Genomic DNA, 26,637 nt, shown 5'->3' on the forward strand with positions numbered 1-26,637 from the left:
GCTGCTAAAATCTTCAAGTATGCCTTAGTCATCAGTGGATTGCTTATTCAAGCACTCGCCTGCGTAGAAGGTCAAGATGACTCATGGACTCCCAGGTTGCTTCTGTTTTCTGCAGCTTTGAAGTGTCTGTATTCCATGTGTACACAGGTTGTACCAGAATGAAATTCCTTTTTCAGTATTTGCCAGAGCAGCTTCTGAATTTTATGGTTGGTCTTCAACCCAAGCTCCTGCTGTTTGGGAACCTAGTGCAGAGGGGCATGGGCGAATCGGAGGACCTCCTCATGGGTCTGCTCCTGAGCCAGGCCAATTTGGCCATATCAGGCCTAGGCAGTGTGTGTTTTCAGTGTCCATTTCGCTATCAGGCAAGTATCCTTTTATCAGTCCCTTTTTGGTGATCTCCTGCAGCCCCACGGCCCTCTCAGATATTTGCACACTTGTCACCTGGGCCCTTGAGCATCCAAAATTTTAATTTCTCGGCCCTAGGTGACTGTTCCTTTAGCTGTTTAGTTCCAAAATTCTAGGTAGCCTTCCTGCACCCCACTTCCTTGCTTTCATCTTTATGATTTTCCTTAATACCATACCTGCCTGACGAATCCTTTGATCATCTGACCTATTGTGTACTTGTGTGTTTACAGAGCTACCTTTGTTTATGATGCTGATGTGAAGAACCGTGGACTTTTACTATATTGGAAGAGCTGTATGACAATTGGTTTTGTTGAAGGGCTGTGAGATGCTTAAACATGAGAAAATGCGGGACCAGTGCAGCTACTGCAGTATAAATTGTATAATAAATTACAATCTCTTTTCAGAAGCCCAAAGATATCTAAACGGGACATTGCTGATTTAAGTGGCATGGCTCCCATGGAAGACATTCCCTCTCAGAAAGTGACGAAGAGAGTTCTTAAGCGACCTCCAGTTTTGGAAGATTATATCAATGTGACATCATCTGATGGAACACGGGTATACATGGTACTACAGGATGAAGACTCATCACCAGGGCTCAAGGTGAAAGCTTTGGACTGCCCATTAAACAGCACTTTGTGAAATCACATGACTTTTCTTGGAATGTTTTCTGATGAGAATAACGTGACATTCAGACTGACTTTAAGCTGTTGTGCTGCAGTGGTAGTTTCCTTGCCTCTGAGCCAGCAGACTTGTATTCAAGTCCCAGCCTGTTCCAGAGTTGTAACATCTCTGAACAGATTGATTCAATAATAATCTATTCAGACTGACTATCTAGGTATGTAGCATTCAGACAGTCAACAAAAGCAATTCCTTCAACCAAGGGTCCAGCCCCGTTCCCAAGAAGTTACATACTCCAGGATGCTGGTGTATTTTGGGAATGGGAAAAAAAGAGAGCATTTGATAGCTTTTGAAATCATGATGGAACTGGTCAGAGTCAACTTGTAAAAAGGTTGAGAATGAGAGGATGTTGATTTCAAGAATTTGTTAAAATAAGCAAATGTGATGCGAGGAAAAGAAATTGTCCTACAGTGAACAGTTAGTCTGGGTTGCATAGACTGGAGCTATGATGGAATCACATTAAACCGGTGCATTCAAGAGTGCTTTCGAATATTATTTGTACAGAATCAGTGTGCAGTGTTATGGGGAAGGCACATTTGAAGAGCTAGTATAGGCAATATGGGGTGAATGGCATCCTTTTACAGTCATACCAGATGGAAACAGACCCTTTGGTCCAACCAGTCCATGCCAAACATTTTGTGCTATAACTGTAATTGTAAGAAATTAACACTGCGCCTAGCTCGGTTTAGGACTCCACGTCTAATCCAAAGTATCACTGGCAATAGAGGAGAGTTAGTTGATGCAGGATGACGAAGACATTTTTTGAGCGTAAAACACCAACATGGACCAGCCATGCAAAATTCGAGAACTTCAAGTATTTTGTGTCTTGACTTAAAATAATGCAGTACTCACAAAGCAATGTTCCATTTTCTTAGTTTGATAAACTGCACTGGAGTGGACAAAGGCAGCTACATTTGCTGGGAGTACCTTTTTCTGATTTGAAGGAACAAGTTGCTGAAGAGGTAATGGATCGATTACTATTTTAGTAATGTTAGAAATCTGAATTGACATGATTTGCCACCACTAATATATCGAACCCTGAACTATTTAGATACATATAGAAGCATTTCAGAGTATTTCTGATGGGCAGGGACAGTGGTGGAGTGCAGTGTGATATTCTGATATCAATCCTCTGGGTTCCTATGCTCACTGCTTGTGGCCACTGATTTCATGGTTACTAATTGAGCAGTGAGAATGGCAGTTTCTGAGTGATGAGTCCTGAGCACTTGCTGTACTCTTTCAGCAATGATTGATAGTTGTCTGAATTGAGCGGCCGAATGTTGTCTTAATACCAATTACCTCCCTCTTTAGTCTTGTCAATCTTGTACTTAATTGTATTGCTGCTAATGTTGAAATATATAAGGGTGTTCAGAGACCCTATTTGCTGTACAGTATAATAGTTTGGAAGCTTATTATGGAAATGTATTGTAATGTGTAAGTAGTGCCTTTCATTTAGTGTTGCATGCATTTGGTGTCTCATTTGTGTAGCACAATGCTGAGTAGATTTCTTCTGCAATATATGTAAAGAAATGTGAATCCCTCTGCATTAGCGAGATTTACCATTTCAATATGCACCCATGGATACAAATCTAGTCCCCATATATTAGACCCCTTGTGTTTACAGACTGTTTTTGTTTGTTTTTTTGTTCAACAACACGTGGGTAAGATACAAATTTCTTTCCCCTTGGCCATTAGGAAAATAGAAACCATCATCTTCAACACTTGCCACCAATTCCATCCAATTCTTTGACTACCTTTGTCACATCACCTGCTTTTGTCACCTCCAGATTCTGCTGTCCTTGTGACCTCCACCTTGTGTAAATTTTTCATCCAAAAACCTGCTACCTGTATTCTATCCTACACCAAGTCACACTCACCTTATAGCTCCATTCTTGCTGACCAATATTTGCTTCCAACCTACCAAAGTCTAAACTTAAAAATTCTCGTCCTTTTATTAAAATGCTTTCATAATCTTGTACGTTCCTGCCTCTGGCATCTACGTCCCAACTCTACAAAATTCGATGTACCTCTATTCCCGACGACTTGTACATATCCCTGTTGCATTCACCACCCTTCGCTATGCTGTTAGGTGGGTGAGACTAATGACCTGAAATTCTCACTGAAATTTCTTCCATGTAACTGTTCTTTCTGGGAAAATTTCTTTTAAAATGCACCTACTATTAATTCGACCAAGCCTTTTGTTCATTGCTTCTAATACCTCCTCCTTTATCTTGATGTCAATTTCTGCCTTTATTTGATGTCTTTCTTTTTAGAGAGGCTGTTAATGCAGGTTTTTGCCTGATCATTGCCAAATCTTTTCAGAAACGCGTTCTTCTTCAATGTATATTTCTGCAATTGTACTAGTTCCCAGTGATTATTTCTAGCTTATCTTCAGAAGAATGTAAGTCACAGCATGTAGTCACCAGTAAAACAGGACAGTCTGCATTCAGCATTTACTCTGCATCAAATATTTTGAAGTGAAGCCCTGAACTGTGAAGTGCAAATTTTAGGGTACTAAGTGTTATATATATTTCCTATCAAAGGTACTAATTATCAGTTGCTGTCATGGCAAACATTTGGAAGTTTTAACCTGTATATGTTTTGTCTGAAGTTAACACTATATTGTATGTTCATGGAAGCAGTTGGTGCAAAACCTCCTTGTCCCATCTCAATGTTTCTTCACCAAGAGCATTAGATGCCATCACAGTTGTTTGTTGTAGATTTTCCCATATTGTATAGTGTTGAGCTGATTATTATCAATCATAAAACTTTTGCACTAAAATAATTGACTATTTGTTTTCATTGAAAATCTTTACTTGCTCATTGGTCATTGGGTGAACATAGAACAGTACAGCACAGTACAGGTCCTTCAGCCCACAATGTTGTGCCAAACTTTTACCCTAAACCTAAGGTCTATCTAACCTCCACCCCACCTTATACTATCATCCATATGCCTATCTAATTGCCGCCTAAATGCCCCTAATGAGGCTGACTCCATCACCCTCTTCAGCAATGCATTCCACGCCCCGACCACTCTGAGTAAAGAATCTACCTCTGCCAACTCCCCTATATCCATCTCCACTCAATTTAAAACTGTACCCCCTTGTAATAGCTACCTCCACCCTAGGAAAAAGTCTCTGGCTGTCCACTCTATCTATACCTCTGATCATTTTGTACACCTCTATGAAGTCACCTCTCATCCTTCGTCAGGCCAGGCTGACACTCAATTTGAGTGAGTTTCCTGGCATCTGCCCTTTTCAGCCCTGAAATGTCAGCCTTCCTGCTCCTCTGCTGCTTGGCCTGATGTGTTCATTCAGCTGTACACCTTGTTATCTCAGATTCTCCAGCATCTGCAGCTCCTACTATCTCTGTTCTAGCCGCTGCTCTCTTACGTAGTCATTCTTCATTTCCTCCCTATCTTGGGTTCAACTTACTCCATTCTCCTTTGTATGCCTTTTACTTTCCTCTTCATCTGTCCAGTTACCCTCAGCCTATTGTTTATCTTCACCTGTGCACTCATTTCCCTGAATACATTCTCCCTGCAGCACTCTCCCTCTGTCTGTCCTCTGGATCCAGAGATTCTTCAGCATTGATCTCGACAGGTTGGGTGAGTGTGTAAATCAATGGCAGATGCAGTATAATTTGAATAACTGAAGTTATTCACTTTGGAAGCAAAAACAAGAACGCACATTAATACCTGAATGGCTGTAATTTGGTATAGGGGAGTGTGCAGTGGGACCTGGGTATCGTTGTGTACCAGTCGCTGAAGGTAAGCATGCAGGTGCAGCAGGCAATAAAGAAGGCAAATGGTATGTTGGCCTTCATTGCGAGAGGTTTCAAGTACAGGAGCAGGGATGTGTTGTTGCAGTTGTACAGGGCCTTGGTGAGACCACACCTGGAATATTGCGTGTAGTTTTGGCCTCCTTTTCCGAGGGAAGGATGCTCTCGCTATTGAGAGAGAGCAGCAAAGGTTTACCAGGCTGATTCCAGGGATGGTGGGTCTGACGTATGAGGAGAGATTGACTAGGTTAGGATTGTTTACACTGGAGTTCAGACAAATGAGAGGGGGTAATGTCATAAAGACTTATAAAATTGTAACAGGACTGGACAGGGTAGATGCAGGGAGGATATTCCCGTTGGTAAGTGTGTCCACAACCAGAGGTCACAGTATGAGGATTCGGGGTAGATCATTTAGGACTGAAGTACAGAGATATTTCTTCACAGAGTGGTGAGCCTGTGGGATTCATTACCACAGGAAGTAGTTGATGCCAAAACATCGAATATATTCGAGACGTGACTAGATTTGGTACTTGGGGCGATTGGGATCAAAGTTTATGGAGAGGAAGCAGGATTAAGTTGTCGAGTTGGATGATCAGCCATGATTGTGAAGAATGGTGCGGCAGGTTCAAAGGGCTGAATGGCCTCCTCCTTTGTTCTCTCTCCCCCTCCCCCTCGCCCCATCCCTCACATCATTCATTTTGACTGAGTTTGGTAATGAGTCTTCTTCTGAGGTTATTCTGTATGAGTGTTTCCTTTAGCACTTGTTTCTTCATATGTCTAAACATATTTCCTTATAATTCTGTTTTATATAGTATCGCAGACAGTTGTTGGAAGAATCCCAGAAGTTGAGTGAAATGCTGAATAGGTAAGTCCGAGGCTGCAACTCAGGACAGCTAAGCTTACATTAAACCAATTTTAGGAAATGTCTGCTTTTATCAAGAGCTCAACATTACAGCTTTGAGATTAAAGCGAAAACTGCAAATTGTTGATTTACTGTCTTGCAGCAATGCAAAATGACCTCTCTTGTATTGGAGCTCCCAATAAACACAATGCGCATTCATTTATCCTTCATCTCCACATTAGAATAGGCCACAGTAACTGGGAAATTCTGGATAAATAAAATTGCCTGGTGGAGGTGGATGGCATTCGGCATGTTGAGAGTCTTTAGATGCACTCAGCTTTGAAATGCAGCCTGTGAATACCAATGAACATATATTCCTTGCTAAGGAAAAGCAAGAGGTTTGATTCAGCAGTGAAATTCAATCTTGAATGGTGTGAAACACAATGAATCAAAATGGAACACTTTAACACAAATGTTAAGAGTATATTAGCATTGTTTTCTTGTATGCAGATGGTGGGCCTTTACTGATGATTCACTTGCTCCCTCATTTAAAATACAAGCAAAAGCCATGTATGTTTAGTTGAGAGATGTGCTTTTATAATGCAAAATTCTGGAAGTTTAAATCTGTAGAAGTTAGCTCCAGTTCAATGCTTCACCAAATAGCTTTCTGGAATAGAATGCAGATATCAGTTAAAGATTTTTAAGGACTATGAGCCAGTATTGATATTGCTGATTTGAAGACTTTTTTTTTCTCTGTGTTTCCTTTCAGAACAGAAACTTGTTTATTAGTGCCTTTAATATAATGAAACATCCCAGGGTGCTTCATAGGCGCACCATAACAGAGTATGATACCAAACCATATGAGATGTTAAATCATTTGACTAAAAACTTGAGCAAAACCGCAGGTACTAAGAAATGAATTAAAAGGGGACAGTGAGTTAGAGGTGTGGAGAGGTTTAGGGAAGAAATTCTAGTGCTGGACAATGAAAGCAGTGCCACCAGTGATGGAGGGGGTTATGATTATGAATTCTCAAGAAGCCAAAGTTAGAAACTTGCAGGTATCATGGAGGGTTGTGAGGTTGGCAATTATAGACTGAAGGTAGGACAATACCACAGAGAAACAGGGTATTAAAATCAAGACATAGCTTCACTGGAGGCCGGTGTAGATCATTGGGCACAGGCCTTATGGGAGTGTTGGATTTTCCACAGGTGGCAGAGTTTTCTTTATCCTCAAACTTATGAAGTGTACAAAATGTGAGGCCAGGCAGGAGTGTAGAAATGTGATGATACTATGACTTTAAGAAGTGTATTTTGTCCATTTTTCTTAAATGAAGAAAGACGGAGGCAGAGGTATTGAGTGGTCTGCTCAAAAGCAATAGAGTAAACGGCTTGTGGGGCCTAGGTTGTTTTTTAAACTTGGAACAATAGAAGTAGCCTGAATGGGTGGGGTCAAGCTCCTGGGTCAAGAACCAGGATTTTCAGTTTTAGCTCTCTGCTGTGCTAGAGTGTTGGAGCTGGGTGTGGAAGCTTTTATTCCTCTGTGTTATAGCTGAAAGCTGGGGTTGTCGTCCTCTTGTTAGAATTGCACGTGCAACAATCTATTATTGGAGTGTTAGTAAATTGGAACAGTTAATTAGTCATAATTAATATATATGTATTATTTTGTTAAGCTTTTTGATAGTTACAGCTAAGCCAATTTTTTTTAATTTTGTCTGTATTTTAACTGTGGTGTAAAAAAATAGTGTGTTTTGCATAATGTCAAGTAGTTTGATCAATCAAGTGGCATCTGGAATGCAAAACCTTACATCTCCCTTTAAAATAAGAAAAAGTGAGGGTCTAGGTTATCTTCTAATTCTATTTTGAGGGGGTCGGGTCCATAATAGGAGTAACAAATGCACAAATGATGGTTGCAGCAGCAGATGAGCTGAGGTGAGAAAAATCAAGCAGTGTTGTGGAGGTGGAAATTGGTGGGTGGCATGACTATAAAGCAGGATGCTCAATTCAAGTGTTGAGTAAGTGCTCAAATGTGAACAAATAAGGTTACAGACAGACTGGATTCATGTCAGACTGTTGTTAGTGTTAGCACCAAAAACAATAGCTTCAATATCTTCCTAATGTCTAATTGGTAAAAATTTCTGCTGTCCAGTACTGGATGTTGGATCTTGTTTGCTACTTGTTGCTTTCCTTTCCTTTTAAAGCCAGATTGATGAAGAGTTTGGCGTAGTTGAGAAACAGGAAGAAGAGGCAGCAGATGAAATTGATGACGAAACTGATGAATGTAGCTCCAGCACCCTATGGGTTGATAGATTCACTCCCAGACAGTATACCCAGCTGCTCAGTGATGATGTAAGTAATATCATCAAAATTCTCATCTGGTTTGCTTGTTGTACAATAAAGAAATAGTTAAATCTGAGCCAAGCAATTCTATGTTCTTTCTATGAAAATATGAGGTTGGGTGAGGAGAGGAATTTAAAAATGTGAAAACAGGCCTTCGAAGTTGAACTGCATTACTGTGGATTTGGAATAATATGTAGGCCTGACCAGGCGAAGATGACAACTTTTCTTTGCAAAAGGACAATAGTGAACCAATGAGCTTTACAGTAATAGTCAGTTCTTTGTAGTCACAGTTAGACCAGCTTTATATTCCAGATCGTTGTGATGAGTTCACATTTTACCATCTGCCAAAGTGTGATTCAAACTCATGACTCCAGTGCATTACCCTGGGGTTCTTGATTACTGGTCCAGCGATGTTTTCCGTAGAATCTTGGAATCTGTACAATGCGGGAAGAGGCCATTCAGCTCGTTGTGCCTGCACCAATCCTCTGAAGAGCATCCCAGCCAAAAATCCCCACTTCACCATCCCCCCCACCTCCAAAAAGAAAGAATCTCAAGATGTGGTAATTTACTGATGTGACATGATGTTCCATGAATAGGATGAGTGGAGATCAGCTCGCAGCTGCAGAGAATTAAGAAAGATATGCCGCTCAAGAACTTCAACACGTCATGATTTGATCTTAAAGGAAGGAGGGTCAATGCTAGACAATGCAGAGAAACCAATGTCAGTAAGCATTTGTCCGAGGAAGTTCGGTCAGATCTTTGGCAAAAAGGCAAGGAAAATTGAAGACAAACTGCTCATTTTAGTTGACTATATTAAAGAAAACTAAGGAGATCCTCATTACAACCGAAGCTCTCTTGCATCCAATGGTATAGTTGAAATGTAGGAAGTGCAGCAATCCATTACATAAAACAACAGTATGCGTATTAACTAAATAATCTGTTTTAGTGATGTTGCTTCAGAGATCAATATTAACCATACTAATGGAATGACAAAATACATGTCTCACGGGCACAATCAGGCTGAATAGCCTGTTCCTGTGCAATATCATTCTTTGATTCTAGAAAGGTGAGGAGAACACTGATTCTTCTTCAAATAGTGCCTTGCGATTGCTTGTGTCCATCTAAAAGAACAGCCAGAACCTCAGTTTAACCTTTTGCCTAAAAGATAGCACCTTTGATAGTGCAGCAATTCCTGAATAATGAGCTGCAACATCAACCTAGAATACGCACTAAAGTCTCCAAAATGAACTATTTAATTTTTTAACACTCTTACCGGGAATCAGCAATAATAACTTCGGTGTAACATGAGACCTAAATTAGGCAACATTCTTCACTTCATGTCCTCCGTGATCTTGCAAGTGTACAAACGATCAATTTTTCTAAATTAACATTGAAGAGAATGCTGACATAGATTATTCCATTGATGACGACATCGTATGTATAACTATATTTTGGCCATGGTTTGGGAATCATTATGCTTCACTTCTCAAACAACTTTGTTGACCTTAGATTTTACAAAGATCGGTATCACCATCTCTCTCAAAATACCTGCAGATTGAAATGTCAATCTGGACAATGTAACATTCCTCAGAGTGTTTGTAATGTTTAAGATACCCGTGTTTAAAGAGTATGAAATGAGCTAGACTTTAATCACATCCCAATGTAATCATCTAAATGGAAATGCTATCAAAGGTTGACTACATTCTCTACTTCAAAAGGGAATTGAACAGCTTCATCAGAAATTCAGTTTCTCTTATAGCCAATCCTGACAATGGTTATCACTGTGGTTTGCTAGCTTTTGTACCTTGGTCAGTTTTTATTAGCAGCATTGTAATCATTTGAGTTTTATTTTCTGTGATTATTTGTTTCAACTGCCTTGTAATGCAATTAAGATAGTTCATTATTTGATTTGATTTGATTTATTATTGTCATATGTACCAAGATGCAGCAAATGGTATTATTTTGCATACTGTCCAAACAAGTCATGCCTTATGTGAATACACCAGTGTAATAGAACAGAATGAAGAATAGAAGGTGCATCAACTCTAGTGTGAGAGGTCCATTCATAAGTCTCATAACAGTGGGGAAGAAGCTGTTCTTAAATTTGCCGGTATGTGCTTTCAAACCCTTGTGCTTTCTGCCAAATGGAAGAGAGTATAACCAGGGTGGGAGGTGTCTTTGATTATGTTGGCAGCTTTCCAAGGCAGTGGGAAGTATAGATGGAGTCACTGGATGGAAGGCTGGTTATTGTGATGGACTGGGCTGCATTCACCCTGCATTTATCTCTATAATTTCTTGCGGTCTTGGGCAAAGCAGTTGCCGTACCACACTGATGCACGGGACAGGATGCCTTCTGCAGTGCATCTAAAAATTTGTAAGAGCCATTGAGGACATGCTGAATATCCTTAGCCTTCTGAGAAATTAGAGGTGTTGGAGTGCTTTCTTATGTTGGTGTCCGTTTTTAATGAGAGCTAGAATGTAATTGCATTAATGCAAAGAGAATATTGTTTCGATGAGCGCAATACTATATCAGTTACATCTGTTAGATATATTCTATCAAATGATAAAGCAATTCTCTGGATCAATTTTAAACTTAACCACTTAAATCACTCCAGTGTTGAACAGATAATTATTTGCTCTGTACAGTCATGTATGTCAACTTGCCTATGCATGTTCTAAGGACTGTTTCTCATTCCAGTACACTAATCGCTGCCTACTGAAGTGGTTGAAAATGTGGGACACAGTAGTCTTTGGCCAGGAGAAACCCGTGAAGAAAAGCAAGCAGCTGGTAGAAAAGCACCCGTCCTTCAAACAATCACAGCAGCTGCAGCAGAACAAATGGAAGAACAAGACTCAAATTACTGAAGAGATCCTAGATGCAGAACTTGATGCACATAACAGACCAAAGTACAAGGTAACTGGGTGCCAAAGCAAGTTCTTTCAGCAGCTGTGCTGAAGGTGACCATAAAGAGATTCAAAGCAGTTGTGAGATTAATTGTATTTGTTGAATGTTGATAAGAGGCTGCGCATTCTATTGAACTGGCCCATAATCTTAGTCGCAGTGTCATTCGTAACAGAAAAAGCCTTCTCCTTATCAAGTTTGTGCTGACCTATCTCCACTAATCCCAGTTTCCAGCACTTGGCTGCTAGCCTTGAAGATTATGACACTTCAAGTGCTGAGCCACATACCTCTTAAAGGTTGTGAGGTTTCCTACCTCTCTTACCTTCCCAGGCAATGCATTCCAGATTCCCACTAGCCTCTGGATGACAAAATATTTCCTCAAATCCATTGTAAATCTCCAACCTTAAAATTATGCCTCATCATATTCAACCTTCACCTAAGGGAACTGTATGTGCCTCTCAAAAATCTTAAACACCACAATCAGGTCCCTCGCACAGCCTTTGCTCTAAAGAAAACAACCCAAGTTTATCCAGTCTCCCTTCATAGCTAGACTGCTCCATCCTAGGTAACATTCTGGTGACTCTCCTTTGTTCCCCCTCCAGTGAAATCACATCCTTAAAATCTTAAATGCATTACAGCAAAATAGATACACTACAACTGGAAATTCAATTCACAGGTGGGTCGTTAACTATAAAACACCTTTGGACATCTCTGTTGTTGTGAAAATGCTATGTTGATGCAGGCTTTTATCTGCACAATTATCATTAGTGCTCCATCCCATCTGATTAGAAGTCATGTGGGGGCAGCCATGTTGTTCAATGTCATGAAGCTCTGCTGCTCCAAACACAGAAAGGGCCAATAGATTATAGATAGACTTGCCCAAATCATAAAGTCAGTGAGTTGAACTTCACAATAGACTCAGACGTTTGCAGTACAGAAGGAGGTCATTTAGTTCATGATATCAACAAAGTTTTGACTGTACTAATTCAATTTTCCAACACTTGGCCAATAGCCTTGGATTTGATTTGATTTATCATTACCACGTTTACCTAAATACGGTGAAAAGTTTTGTCTTACAAGCAGTACAGGCAGATCATAACCATACAAAGCTCACTGGGGGATAGAACAAAGTGAGGGATACAATATTAAGAATACAAAGAAGATGGACAAAAAGCAGGATCAACACTAGATTTGAAATTTAGAAATCTAATATCAGCGGAGAAGAAGCTGTTCTTGACCTTGTCCATACACATGTTTAAGAGTTGGTATCTTCTGTCTGATGGAAGGGGTTGGAAGACATTATAACTGGGATGGGAAGGGTCTTTGATGATGTTGGTTGCCTTTCTGAGGCATCGAGAAATGTAGATGGAGTCAATGGATGAAAGATTGCCTTATATAATGGCCTGGGCCGTGTTCACAATTTTCTGTAGTTTCTTGCAGTCCTGGGCAGAGAAATTGCATACCAATCTGTGATGCATCCAGATAGTGCTTTCTATGGTGCATCAATAAACACAAGCAAATACCTAAATACTGCTTAAATGTTACATGCGTTTCTTCCTCAACCACCCTTCTGGTCAGTGAGTTCCAAACTCCCAAGATGCCCACGTGAAGATAGTTTGCTGCACCCACCTCGTTCTACTTCTTACCTTTAATTCTAAGCCTATTGGTTACCCTTCTGCTAATAGGAAAAGTGTCTTCCTTTCCACTGTATTTATGTGCCTGATGATCTTATACACTGCTATCAAGTCTCTGCTCAACCTCTGGTGCTGCAAGGAACACAACCCAAGCTTATCCACCTTACCTTCATAACTCAAACCCTCCAGCCCAGGCAGCATCCTGGTAAATTTTATGATGTGGAGGTGCTGGTGTTGGACTGAGATGGACAAAGTTGAAGTCACACAACACCAGGTTAGAGCCCAGCAGGTTTGTTTAAAATGACCAAGCTTTCACAGCACTGCTCCTTCATCAGGTGAACAGGAGGGAAGTGCACAGGCACAGAATATGCAGATGGATCAATACCTACTCATGTTATTCCAGCCATTTGGTTTGTCTCTAGCACCGTCTTATTTTTGATTATTTATAATTCTCTATCTGCCTTCGTTAATCCATTCATAGATCATCCCTTCGCTTGCTATTCAGCTGTTGACACTTTTGATCACTTGCAAAGACTAATTATTCAGCCAGTTGACACTCCACTCAATCATTCATATTTATTTCCTGACACTGTTAATTACCTGGAATTATCTTGCCATTACCTCTCCACCTATATATTCTGTGCCTGTGCACTTCCCTCCATTTCAGCTGATGAAGGAGTAGCGTTCAGAAAAGCTTGTGATTTTTAAATAAGCCTACAACCTAGTGTAGTTTGACTTCTGACTTCATAACGCAGTGACTAGAACTGTACACTCTACTCTACTTGTGGCCTAATCAGCTTTTTGGACAGTTCCTGCATAATCTCCTTGCTCCTATTTTCTGTGCCTCAGCTAATAAAGACGAGTATCCTGTTTCTCTTCTTAACCGCATACCTAACTGCCCTGCTACCTTTAGGGACCTTGAGGTATGTACACCAAGGTTCTGCTGATCTTCAGTATTTTCCAGAGTACAACCATTGATCGTTTAATCCCTTGCCATGTTAACTCTCCCCCGGTGCACCGCACCACATTTTACTGTGTTGAATTCTGTTTGCCACTGATCCTCTGAGCTGGCTAGTCTGATGATGACTTCGAGAATTTATAACTATCCTTACCCCTCAGTTTACCATTATACCTAATTTTTGTATCATCTGTGAATTCGTTGATCAGTAACAAGGAACAATGTTGAAAAAGTTCAGCTCTACACCCTGAAACTATAGTTGGAATGATGGACTTTGTTATCCACATTCTCTCTCAACAGACTAAAGAACATTGTATTCCAATAAGCTGGCCCAGCCTGGAACCATGATACAAAAGTAAAAGGCCAATATTGCTAAATTGCTGTGACGCCATCCCTCTCATTTGTATCCCTGTTGTTTCTCGGATACCTCACCAGTCTCAATTCTTATTTATTTATACAATTGCTTAAACAGGGTCTATTCATTTTTAGATCTTGAGTTATTATTGGGCTTTTCTTTAACCTGTGGAGTGCTTTCACAATTTCGAAGTTTGTGAAATATATCTGCATCTAAATAAAAGCTGGAATATGATCTCTATATTTCAAGAAATGTCAAATTAGCTGGTCTAGAGTTCATTGTCATTGTTGATGTAAGCATTCCTTTTTCCATTGTGTCACTGCAAATGAGCATTGCTCATGAGTGCGAACTGCAGGCCATGTAAACATCTTCACATTGAGCTAATTTGGAATTCATTATATTGACTGAAAATAGCTTGCATTTTTTTTTCCACTCGTGGGATGTGGGTGTTGCTGACTGACCAGCATCTATTACCTGTCCTTTGTCCTTGAGAAGGTGGTGGTGGTGGTGAGCTGCGTTCATGAACTGTTGTGATCCATTTGATGTAGGTAGATCAACAATTCCGTCATGGATGAAATTCTAGGATTTCAACCCAACAGTACTGAAGGAATTGCGATTTTGTTCCAGGTGAGGATGGTGAGTGGCTTGGAGAGAATGTATAAGGGATGATGTTCCCATGTATCTGCTACCGTTGTCCTTCTCGTTGGAAGTGAACATGGGTTTGGAAGGTGCTGGATGGTTGGTGAATTTCTTCAGTGCATCTTCTAAATAGTACACACTGCAGCTACTGAGTATTAATGGTGGAAGCAGTGGTTGCTTGTGGATGTGGTGCCAATCAAGTGGGCTGCTTTGTCCTGGATGGTGTCAAGCTTCATGATGGTTGTTGAAGCTGCACCCATCCAGGCAAGTGGAGAGTATTCCATCACACTCCTGACTTGTTCCTTGTAGATGATGGACAGGCTTTGGGAAGTCAGGAGGTGAGTTACTTGCAATTGTACTCCTAGCCTCCAATCTGTTCTTGTAGCCACTCTGTTTATGTGGTGAGCCCAGTTGAGCTTCCGGTGAGTGGTAACCCCAGGGTGGTGATGTTGCGGGATTCAGTGATGGTAACACTAATGAAATTCAAATGGTTATATTGTCCCTTATCAGAAATGATCATGGCTTGGCATTTGTCTGGCACGGATATTACTTGCCACTTGTCAGTCCAAGTCTGATGTTGTCAAGACCATGTCGCATTTGAACATGGACTGCCTCAGTATCTGAGGAGTTGTGAATGGTGCTGAATATTGTACAGTCATTAGCGAACATCCCCACTTCTGACCTTAGTATGGAGGGGAGGTCATTGATGAATCTCTAAAGATGGTTGGGCTCTACCCTGAGGAACTCCTGCAGACATATCCTGGAGCTGAGATGACTGACCTCCAACATCCATAAACATTTTTCTATGTGCCATGTATGACTCCAACAAGCAGAGAGGTTACCCCCTAATTCCTATCGATTCCAGTTTTGCTGGAACATTCAGTTAAATGCAGCCGTGATGTCAATGGCTATCACTGTCACCTCACATCTGGAACTCATCTTTTTTTTGTCCATGTTTGAACCAAGGTTGCAAGGAGGTCAGGAGCTGAAGGGACCTGGTGAAATCCAAACTGGTTACCACTTAGCAGGTTACTGCTAAGAAGGTGCTGCTTGATGACATCTTCCATCACCTTATTGATGACCGAGAGTCGATTGATGAGGCGGTTATTCACTCAGTTGGATTTGTCCTGCCTTTTGTGAGCAAGGCATACCTGGGCACTTTTCCACATTTTGGGTAGCTGCCAGTTTTGTAACTGTGTTGGAACAACTTGCCTAGAAGATTGTCGCCTTCTGGACCACAACCCTTCAGTATTATTGCTATAATGTTGTCAGAGCTCATACTTTTTAGAATATTCATTGCCCCCAAATGTTTCTTGATATCATGAGGAGTGAATCGAATTAACCAAAAACTAGTGCCTGTGAACTGGGATCACTGGAGGAGGCTGTGATGGATCATCCACGGGCCACTTTTGGTTGAAGATTGCAGTGAAAGCTTCCGCCTTATCTTTTGCACTGATGTGCTGGGCTCTGCCATCACTGAGGATGGAGCTGTTTGTGGAGGCTCCTCCTCCTTCAGTGAGTTGTTTAATTGGCCACTGCCATTTACGACTGGAAATTGCAGGACTGCATAGCTTAGTTATGATCCATTGGTTGTGGGATTGCTCAGCTCTGTCTATCGCTTGCTGCTTATGCTGTTTGGCATGCATGTTGTCCTGTTTGGTAGCTACACCAGGTAACACTTCATTTTTAGGTTTGTCCTCCTGCACTCTCCGTTGAATCAGGGCTGACCCCTGACTTGATGATAATGGTTGAGTGGGGAATATCCCAGGCCATGAGGTTGTCGATTTGTGTTGGAGTACAATTCTGCCATTGATGGCCCAAAGCGCCTCATGGATGCCCAGCATTGAGTTGCTCGACCTGTTTGACGTCTTCCCATTTAGCACAATGATAGTATCATACAACATGATGGAGAGTATTCTCAATGTGAGGTGAGACTTCGACTGCCCAAAGACTGTGCGGTGGTCTCTCGTAACGATACTGTCATGGACAGATACATCTGCAACCAGCAGATTGGTAAGGATGAGGTCAAATCTATCTTTTCCCCCTTGGTTCCTTCAACTGCCACAGACCCAGTCTAGCACCTGTATCCTTTAGGACACAACCAGCTTGATCAGTAGTTCTGCTGACACCCCACTCTAGCTGGTGGACACTAAAATCCCTCACCCAGAGTGCATTTTTTTTGCCCAAGACATCCTCTGTGCTTCTTCCAAATGCTGTTCAATATAGAGGAGTTCAGCAGTTGAAGGGGCACACTATTTGCTAATCAGCAAGAGATAGCCTTGTCCATATTTAACCTGAAGCCATGAGACTTCATGAGGTCTGGAGTCAATGTTGAGAACTCCCCAGGGCAACTCCCGCCTGACCATATACCACTATGTTTCCAGCTCTGCTGGGTCTGTCCTGCTGGTTGGATAGTCCATGCCCTGGGGTGATGATTGTGGTGCCTGGGACATTGCTGTACTCATGGAATCACACCTCAATGTCAGGCTCATGTCAATTTTGGTACTAGGCCCCAGATATTAGTAAGAAGGACTCTGCATAGTTGGCAGTGCTGGTTTTGCTGTTGTCGTTTCTGGTGCCTAGGTTGACACCATCTTGTAGGTCACTTATGTATTGAGACTTTGGTGATTGTTACAACTGAGTGAATTGCTCAGCCATTTCAGAGGCCAGTTGAGAGTCAGTCACATTACTGTGGCTTTGGAGTCACTTGTAGGCCAGACTAGACCATTGCCTCCCCCTTTATTAAAACTGTGCGAAGTCATCAGAGTTCTGAACAAATTACTGCTCTATTTTTTGACAGTTTGCAGCCTGATAAAATGACTAACTGCTTGTGTTTTGCTTCAGGTGTCAGTTGCAGTTTTAGTGGGTTGCATAGTTGTCTCCAAGTTGCCTGTTAAGGTTGTGGTTTAAAGCTTTGTTCCAGTTGTTTGAATAGGCACCCCTGCAACATGGTTAATGAAGGCTGCACTGCTGTAGGCTCCTGTTTGACAGATGAGATATTAGCCCCTTTAAATGGATTCAGAATATCCCGTAGCATTATTTGAAGTGAGACGTGAGTCTCCTGGCCATTCTGTATTGAACAGTTACTGGAACAGATTATACTATTATTTTGAGTGCAATATGAATGTAAATTTGTTGCTTCATTCTTTCCCCTATCTTTAGGTGGCACTGTTGAGTGGCCCTCCAGGTCTGGGGAAAACAACACTGGCCCATGTCATTGCAAAACATGCAGGATACAATGTTGTGGAAATCAATGCAAGGTGAGCACATGAAATTTAACATACCACTCAAAAACTCGCCTTTGAACCCAATTTGTATTGATTTGTTAAGGAAACCCTTACTTTGGTTATTTCTCACCAAATTGCATTTGTAGCATTCAGCAAAATGCTACAAATTCATTATGAATTAAACTTTTAATTGCTGCATTGAGTTTTCTGTTGTGTGTAAAGGGAGGCGAGGGCTGTTGTGCATGTCAACAGTTACCTATTTTCCAATATCTTTCATTTCTAGCCCATTTCAGGTGACTTCTAATGCATTTCAAGAGGGCGATTGTAGTATTTGTGCTGTTGTCATGAAAATTTAGTTTTACAAGCGAGGCATATGTGCACTCACTTTTTTGAATTCCTTAATTACTTGTCGCGTCAATACTGCTAATATTTCTCAAAGCATAATCCGTTCTCTCGCCACACTTTGCAAACAGTCTGACAAAATCCTTGACATCCTCATGTAGGAAAAATAGCAGAAGGAATTAGAGCTACAGAATCACTATGGCACAAAAAGACACCTTTTGTCCTTTCAGATCCACGTCATAGATCCAGTGTGTTTTGTTTCAGCCGGTTGCTGCAGCTCAGTGGGTGCCAATCTTACTTTGAGTCAGCTAGGTTGTGGATAGGAGGCCTATTAAGGACATGTGAGCCCATTGCCTAGGTAGCCACTGCTGTGCAATGTAAGGGGACCTCTTCCCTTCTGGAGTTGCAGATGAAACCTTAAAGCAAAGTGCCCTGAGGTGGGTGTAAAGACCCTGTGGCATTTTTCAAGGAATGGGAGATATTCTCCTGATGTGAGTCGGATTGTGCAGGGATAGTTGTGCTGATGAAGCTGGAGCCCACACCCTCAGGAGGGGGGAGAAGTCAGTCTGGTGAGAAAGGGAGTTACCGGGACAAGGGCCAGAAAAATGAAAGTAGTGTATCAAATAGGCAACTGTATATGTTCAAATGTGGAATAATGCTGTTCAACTCCTATTTAGTGATGATCGCAGCCCTGAGATCTTCAAGACCAGGATTGAAAATGCCACCCAGATGAAATCTGTGCTTGGAGCTAACGAGAAACCAAATTGCCTGATCATTGATGAGATTGATGGCGCTCCCAGTGTGAGTCTGTGTTCTGAATTCAATCTCATAGTTAAAGAAGCTGGAACAGTTTTTAGCGTTTGTGATGACTACCACAGAGAAATTATATAAATATAAATGCGGAGTCATACCCTCAATTAAAAGATTAACTGAAGATAAGAATATTACATTTATCTATCTTAAACCGTTTATCTTGTTGAGCATGGACTAGATTTTTATCAGGACAGTTTCAACACTTGAGCTCAACATCATGAATGAATGCAACCTCCCAATCTGACCTACAGGCACTAGTTTCTCAAAATAGTGAAGGTTTTCAGTATTTTTATTTTTCCCTTCAAAACAGGTATTAAAGTCATCTCTACATGAAAAAAAAATAGTCAAGTAGGAGTGCTGTGTGTTGCTGCTTGTTCTGCTGTGGAAGGGGGCAGAAATCTTATTTGGGCAATTATTTGCGCAAGCCTACAAATGCTGTAAATCTAAAAAGCAGCAATGATATGAAAAGAGAAGGGTCATTAATCCTTCAGGTAAAACTGAAAGCCAAACATGTTTTTTAGTTGAAACAGGATGAAAGGGATAATAACACCAACTAATCTAGTCAGAAAAGGACAGTATGCGTTGAAAAACATTTTCAGTCTGCTGAAAAAATGTTATTGTAAGAAATCAACTCTGAAAAGCAGAAACATTTTGAAAGCACATAGAAAAACACCATTAACCTAAGCTCATGTAATGCTGCTGCCTGTTTCCTAACTTTCACCAGGTCCCAATGGCCCAAAGCACTGCATATTAGAAACTATAAACAATTTACGTATTAGCTTGTATGAATCTGATAAGTGCACTTGCCGTTACTTCCTTGGGAGATTGATTAACAACAAACCAATTCAGATTTGACTTCAGATCAAAAATATAGGCTCCTCATGTAGATATTACAGTAAGTAAACAAAATGTTGCTCCATATCCAATTTGTCAAGAGTAAAATACTTATGCAACTTCTTAAAAATGAAGTCTGCAAGAAATCTCACTTTTATAGTTTGCCTCAGGATTTTACTGACTTGCATGGTTCTGATGGATTTTAAAATGCTAATGCTTATTTTCAAATCTCTTCAAGGCCTCAGCCCTCCTTAACTTTGTAACCACCTTCGGACCCGCAAGTCCTTCGTTTCTGGTTTCCTGACATCCCTTATTTTTCATCACTCTAGAACTGGTGGTTATATCTTGACTGCTTAGGCCTTAAGCTATGAAATGCCCTATTTCTGAGCTTGGCCCAAGTTCCAGTCCCATCTGCTCCAGTGAGTAGGTCAAGTAGAACAAAAAAGGTATGAAATTCACTCTCTCTCTCTCTCTCTCTCTCTCTCTCTCTTTGTCTCTGTCTCTTACCCCCACTCCTCTGTCCATTTAAGGTACTGTTTAAAACCTACCTTTCTGTTAAATTCCACATCTTGAGATTCAAAATTCAGCCTCAACCTTTTCCCTGCAGGTCTATCTTTGGGTGACTTCACAGTGTCAGAACTCTTCAGTTTCACTCAATTTAGAATGAGAAAGATACATGCAGAGAAGGTAGCCATTTAGCCAATCATGCTTTGGTTATTTCTTTGAAAGATTGATCCAAGTTGTTCCATAGGCTAGCAAATTTACCACCTCAACAAGTGACATCTTTGTATTGCTTATCCTACCCGCACCCTCTACCTCCCTCTCTCCGTCCCGTTTTTTTTTTTCTCTCTCTCTCTCTCTCAATCTCTCTCTACCCCACCCCTCATTTTCAGGCCGCAATAAATACACTCATGAACATCATCAATCGTAAAGATGTGAAGGAAGATGAGGCAGCAGCAGTTGGTGGAAAGAAGAAGAGGAAAAAAGACGGAGGAATTTTACAAAGACCCATCATCTGCATCTGTAATGATCAGTTAGTATTTCTGTTAATGAGGTTTTTCGCTCAGGTTGTGGTTGTTGTGGTCACCAAGCTGGTTCATTGTTCCGCAGAGGTTTCATTACCCTGCTGGGTAACATCATCAATGCAGCCTCCGATGAGGTGCCGTTGTGTTTTCCCGCCAGTTGTTTAAACTCTGGTGTCCGCTGAGCTGGGTTACCTCACTTCCAGATTTCCTTTGCAGTGGAGTATATATTGGGCCTAGTTCTGTGTTTGTTGATGGCTTTTTTAGAGGCCTGGTTCTCCACTAGGAATTCCTGTGCTGTCTCTTCTTAGCCTGTCCTAGGATACTGGTGTTGTCCCAATCAAACTGGTGGTTTTCCTTATCCATGTGGATGGAGATGAGTGAGTATTGGTCATGTCCTTTTGTTGCCAGTTGATGTTTGTGTACTGTTGTGGCTAGTTTTCTTCCTGTCTGTCCAATATAATGTTTGTCACAGTCTTTGCAGGGGATCTTATATATGGCGTTGGTCCTGTCCATAGTGGGTAACAGGTCTTTGGTTCAGGTTAGCAGTTGCCGTAACGTTAATGAGTTTGTGTGCTACTCTGATGCCCAATGGTCATAGGAATCTTGTGGTCAGTTCAGATATGTTCTTGATGTAAGGTAGTGTGATGAGTGTTTCAGGGCGTGCATTATCTTCCTGGTGTTGTTTGTGTAATAGGCATCTTCTGATCCAGTACCACTTCCAATTATTCAAGGACAATGGATACCCAAACAACTGAATAACCTCATCAGGCTGCACTGATGATGTTACCCAGCAGGGTACTGAAATGTCTGGGGAACAACGAACCAGCTTGGCGAGCCAACATTTCTGTTAATAACTGAATTACTGATTGCTGCTTCCTAAAATCATATAATCAAAAGACTAAAATGAGAACTAGCAAGCATTTCATTTTTATGCCAAATCTTGCTAACAACACTTGGATTTAAAAGAGGCCATTAAATGGGGAATTGGGAAGGAGTGGGATCATGCTGAGGTGTATGCACCTAGAGTGGTACATGGGTGTATCATAGGTGCAGTCAGTGCACAGCATGTCTGCTTTGTTGTGTGTCTCTGAATACAGTAGCTCTGTCTGTCCAGTTGTGATTTCCTACACCCATTCCCAATGTACTTCCACCCTCCTGCAATCAGAATGCTGTGACGATTGGCTTGGAATCTCTCTCCAGTCTGATTTTCCCCCCAGCAAACGCTGTTAGCTAATCTCAGCTGAGAGTAACAGTAAAATTGATTTCCACAAGACATCTGGGTGAAGAGCAGTTCACAGTCTTGCTATTGTAAACCTGCCTGTACATTCAGGTGGTGTTAGGCGAGGCCAAGGTCAAGCTTATTGAGTATCCTTCTAACTAGTTGCCTTGCCGTTACCAGTTGCGCACAGTTAATGTCTGATCGGTGAAGTAAAAAAAGACCAGCTGGTGCTCTGAATCTTAGACCACAAGAGTTAGCATGTTCAGAGGCAATGTTGTGCTTCTGCTAGCACTTACCTTGGAACCAGAAGGTTGTAGGTTCAAATCCTACTCTGGCACATATGCACAAAAACTTATCTTCAATGGCAATCCAGTACAGTTCTGAGGGAATATTTGTCGAAAGTCTTAAACCGATGCCACACCTACCCTCTTGTTAAAGATCCTATGGCATAATTTTGAAGAAGAGCTGGGAAGGTTATGCATGTTGCCCTGGTGAATAATTGTCCCTCAATCAACAATGTGAGCATGATTTGTATCACCTTGCCTGGAGGAGCTTACTACATATGAATTGATAGCTTTGCTCTATTTTTGCAGTGCACACAACAATTGGACTTCAATAATAAGTTAAAGGTGCTATATAAATGCGAACCTTTCATTAATTTTACGTTTAATAAACAATGCAGTTCTTCATGGTTTTGCTGTAAAATTTTGCATTATAGAAATTAGTTTGTGTGAAATTGGAATGTTGTTCTGATGTAGTTCTCATGAACTCACTCTGTTGACAGGTATGTGCCATCATTGAGACAGCTAAGGCAACAGGCCTTCACATTAATATTCCCTCCAACCTTGCCATCCCGGCTTGTTCAAAGGCTGCATGAGGTTAGTATGAAGGCTAAGACTAAGCCAACGTGTCAGGACAGTTTGAAAGCTACCAGACATTTGTGAATACAGGTAGTTCTTCTATAATATATGTTTCGTTAACCCGAATTGGCTGTAACATAATTAATGAACAGTGGATGCTGTTTGGATAATGCAAACTTCTTGCCATATTGCTATAGTGATTTCCCGATAACACAATTTTCTATGGCGCAAGGTCATACAAGAACGCCTCTAACGTGAAGTACCTCTAATGAGTAAAACATGCTGAGTGAAGCACTAGTTCTAACAGTATTACTTAATCTTCTATATGTTTGGTGTGAGGTGATTTACAGAGCTTCGATCTTTCTGTTGTTTTAAAAAATATAAAATGCAATCTTGCTCTGTTATTATTACTGACTTATATAAGCACAACTATATATTGTAGTTTGCTGTTTGACGTTAGATCCCATCAACTAGCAACATGAAAATTAGTGAACTATAGTCCCAGTATTTCTGGGCAGTGAAAAATGCAGATAAGAGACTATCTCTAGTACAACCAAGATCCTCAATTGAATTGTGAAGCTGGATGAACACAGCAGGCCAAGCAGCATCTCAGGAGCACAAAAGCTGACGTTTCGGGCCCAGACCCTCCTTCACCCTCTCTGATGAAGGGTCTGGGCCCGAAATGTCGGCTTTTGTGCTCCTGAGATGCTGCTTGGCCTGCTGTGTTCATCCAGCTTCACATTTTGTTACCTTGGATTCTCCAGCATCTGCAGTTCCCATTATCTCCTCAATTGAATTTTTGTCTTTGGTTTTCAGGCTGGCTGTTACAAAGTTGAGAAGCTAAAACAATAGAGACTGCTGGAAATATTCAGCAGACACTGCCAGACCTACTGAGGTGCATTGAACAGTTTGCTTTTATTTTCAGCATGAAGAGTGTTGTTTACTTACCCAGTTGAGGAGTTGTTGAGTGAAAAGATCTCTGCTGAAAGTGGGAGAGAGCTTTAGTGGGGAAAGATTGTGGATTCAGGGTGAAAATGCATGAAGTAGTGGAAAATGTTTGAGGTTTACTGGAGCTTCTTTGGTTACACAATGTTGCTCGCTATCTTTGACATAGGAAATAGTAACCAAAGTGTATTGAAATAGATTGATCCAAGGGGTCTGGTTGAGATAAAAAGTCACGCACTGGCCTTTGTGCTGGAATTCTCTAGTTTCAAATCCAGCCCAAATTCAAGAGGTGAAATTCAGTGCCTGCTGATAATGTGGAATGGATTTGGGAAACTCCCTCAAGGTCTAAATGTGAGTGAATGTGAGATAAACAACAATATCACATTGATTTGTGGCTGAGGTACAGGTTTTCTTCTGTAACCAACCATCCAATGCCTCATGTAGATGCTGGCGTAAGGTACCTGAAATGAGGCAAATCTCTTATTCCCTGGAGCCTCACTTGGCTGTGCGTGCGTGTCTTTGATTTTATGATGGAGGTTCAGTTCAAAATTAAGGACTGTTTATTCCCTTTCTCCATGTTCACTTAGATCACCATTCAAACAGGGATGAACGCAGACATGGGCATTCTTATGAGTTTATGTGAAAAAGCAGAGAATGATATCCGCTCTTGTGTGAACACTTTACAGGTAAATTGAACAACTGACCTTTCATTGTACTTTAGGATTATACATCAGATTTAGGGAAGTGATTCACTTCGTTTAATTGTTCACTGTTTTTGAATATTCAAACAGTGTGTTCTGGTTAAATGTCACCACTGCTATTAGTGCTCATTATAACTTTTACTATTTTGGATTCGTGCTGAGTGAGACCATGGGAGAACAAAAAGCCAACCTTAAAATGAAACCAGGTTGCTCAATTGTCAGCTCAAGTGATTTGCTAACAATAGCAAGTAGGCAAAAATAGGCCTTACATTGTTTCTTTCTGTTGTGTCCCTGTGTACAAGAGCATACGAGTGTGTCTACATGTGCACATTTGTGCCTTCTCATATCTGATTTTAAGTATCAAATAGGAGTGAGGTCAAGTTGGATTGATTGTTCCACTGATAATTATTATCCAGGCTTTTGGAGAAATTTCCAGGGGTCTGTGGGGACTATGTGTAGCAAAAGACAGGAGCTTTTGACCTTTGCTTCTGAAGAATACCCGCAGCCATCGAGTTAGCAATTAGCATGCACACACAAAAATAGTTTGCATCTGTAATGTATGCCTCTGCTTTGGGCTCACCTCTCAATGTTAAAAGTTTTCATGAGCAGCATACTACTAGTAAGTAATAGATCTAGGACCAGAATGTGGGAGCCTGAGATCTTGGTGGCGACCACATTGAACAGTTTGACCAGCGGCATATGTGGAACTAATCTATAACAAACAACTAAGAGAAGGTGCAGTCAACTGGCTAAAGAGCGAGATTGATATTTTGATTATATCTTTATTCACTATTTCATGGAATACTCATCAAATTCCATGGCTGTGCTATGATTGGGGTCAGCAAGGCCTGTTAGGTGAAGAGCCTTCTGTTACTATCACAATTGAATATGGGGGAGAAGAGGGTAAACTGGAGTCTCCCAACTTCAATATCAGTGGCAGCAGCATATGAGTCCAACCTGCAACAGAGCACTGTATTAAATCATGATTTTGGAACTAGGTTAAGAAAAGAAATATAGCCTATTTCAAGTCCATGTTCTTAACTAAACAGGGCACCACTGACACCAGTAGTGATCAGTCTTAAGTTCCTATGTTTCACACCGCTCTCAGAATGGGAGTTTTAGAAGATTCTTTTCTTAAATGTTGTTCATTTACCAGATATCGTGACAGCTTTTTGCTGATCCTTAGGGAGCTGAGAGCCTACAGTGAAGTTGTCCCGTTGTAATGGGTGCAGGTTTGTCTGTAATACAGTGCCTGTTAGCTGCAGCACTCTATTAAACATCAATCAGTGGCCATTTGAGAGGTCCCAAAGGGCCTTTTTTTTTTAAAGTAAGGATGTATTGGTCCTTTTTAATGTGTGCCTTCCTTATGAACTATAGTGCCTGGCTGATCATTGCATGTACTCAGACATTTACTCCTCACTGCAAGTGTTCTGATTCTGCTTTCTCCCTCACCAGAGTTTCATTGGTTCATAGTCCGGCTTCAGTCTTCTGAAGTTCTTCTTCCTACCCTTTGGAATCTTCATGCTGTCTAGTCCTGTAATCAAAATCTTCCAAGGTCTTTTTCTCCTTCCTTCAGTGTCCTCTCCTTTCCTGCATTTCTTCTCTCAACTCCTTCCAGGTCTGATCCACCTTTTTGTTATCTTCTCTTTTGTGTCTCTTGGACTCCATTTTAATTTCAACTCCTGGCTCTGGAAGTATTTCCCCAGCTGTCACCAGGCTTTACCTTGTGCTTTAAGCCAATTGAGATACTAGTCAGGAGTATTTCACGCTGTGGCTGTCTGCACCTAGACTGCTGCTGAGGCTATTATAAGCCATTCAGCCCTACAAGCCTGCTCCACCGTTACATAAGATCATAGCTAATCTGTGGCCTAAATCCATATACTTGGTAAAATTTAAATCTGACAATTGCATTGCATCAACGGCTGTTTACTGGAGAGAGTTCTAAACCTCCACTACTCTTTCTGTGTAGAATTGCTTTCTCACCTCTCTCCTGAATGACCTGGCCCTAATTCTTTGATAGTGCCCCCAGTTCCAGAATCTTCAACCATGGGAATAGTTTATCTACCCTGTCTATATCCTGAAAATCTTGATTAGATCGCCCCTTCACCTTCTAAAATTCTATAGAATAAAGACCTAATTTGT

At 41.1% G+C, this 26,637-nt stretch overlaps 1 protein-coding gene across 2 annotated transcripts in view; it reads left to right on the forward strand.

The window, feature by feature from the left end:
- chtf18 (CTF18, chromosome transmission fidelity factor 18 homolog (S. cerevisiae)) overlaps positions 1 to 26,637 on the forward strand; it is a 103,166-nt gene that overhangs the window by 16,425 nt on the left and 60,104 nt on the right. The window contains exons 4-13 of one of the 2 annotated variants that reach the window (XM_048552554.2): positions 810 to 1,005; positions 1,959 to 2,045; positions 5,676 to 5,728; positions 7,903 to 8,050; positions 10,740 to 10,955; positions 17,692 to 17,789; positions 18,776 to 18,899; positions 20,639 to 20,778; positions 22,774 to 22,867; positions 24,382 to 24,480. In XM_048552554.2, coding sequence (XP_048408511.2) covers positions 810 to 1,005; positions 1,959 to 2,045; positions 5,676 to 5,728; positions 7,903 to 8,050; positions 10,740 to 10,955; positions 17,692 to 17,789; positions 18,776 to 18,899; positions 20,639 to 20,778; positions 22,774 to 22,867; positions 24,382 to 24,480 — 1,255 coding nt within the window. The remainder of the gene's footprint in view (positions 1 to 809; positions 1,006 to 1,958; positions 2,046 to 5,675; positions 5,729 to 7,902; positions 8,051 to 10,739; positions 10,956 to 17,691; positions 17,790 to 18,775; positions 18,900 to 20,638; positions 20,779 to 22,773; positions 22,868 to 24,381; positions 24,481 to 26,637) is intronic. The other variant, XM_048552555.2, reaches the window with a different exon arrangement.

The sequence above is a fragment of the Stegostoma tigrinum genome, chromosome 23 (assembly GCF_030684315.1).
Source record: "Stegostoma tigrinum isolate sSteTig4 chromosome 23, sSteTig4.hap1, whole genome shotgun sequence".
In the NCBI taxonomy this organism is placed as follows: Eukaryota; Metazoa; Chordata; class Chondrichthyes; order Orectolobiformes; family Stegostomatidae; genus Stegostoma; species Stegostoma tigrinum.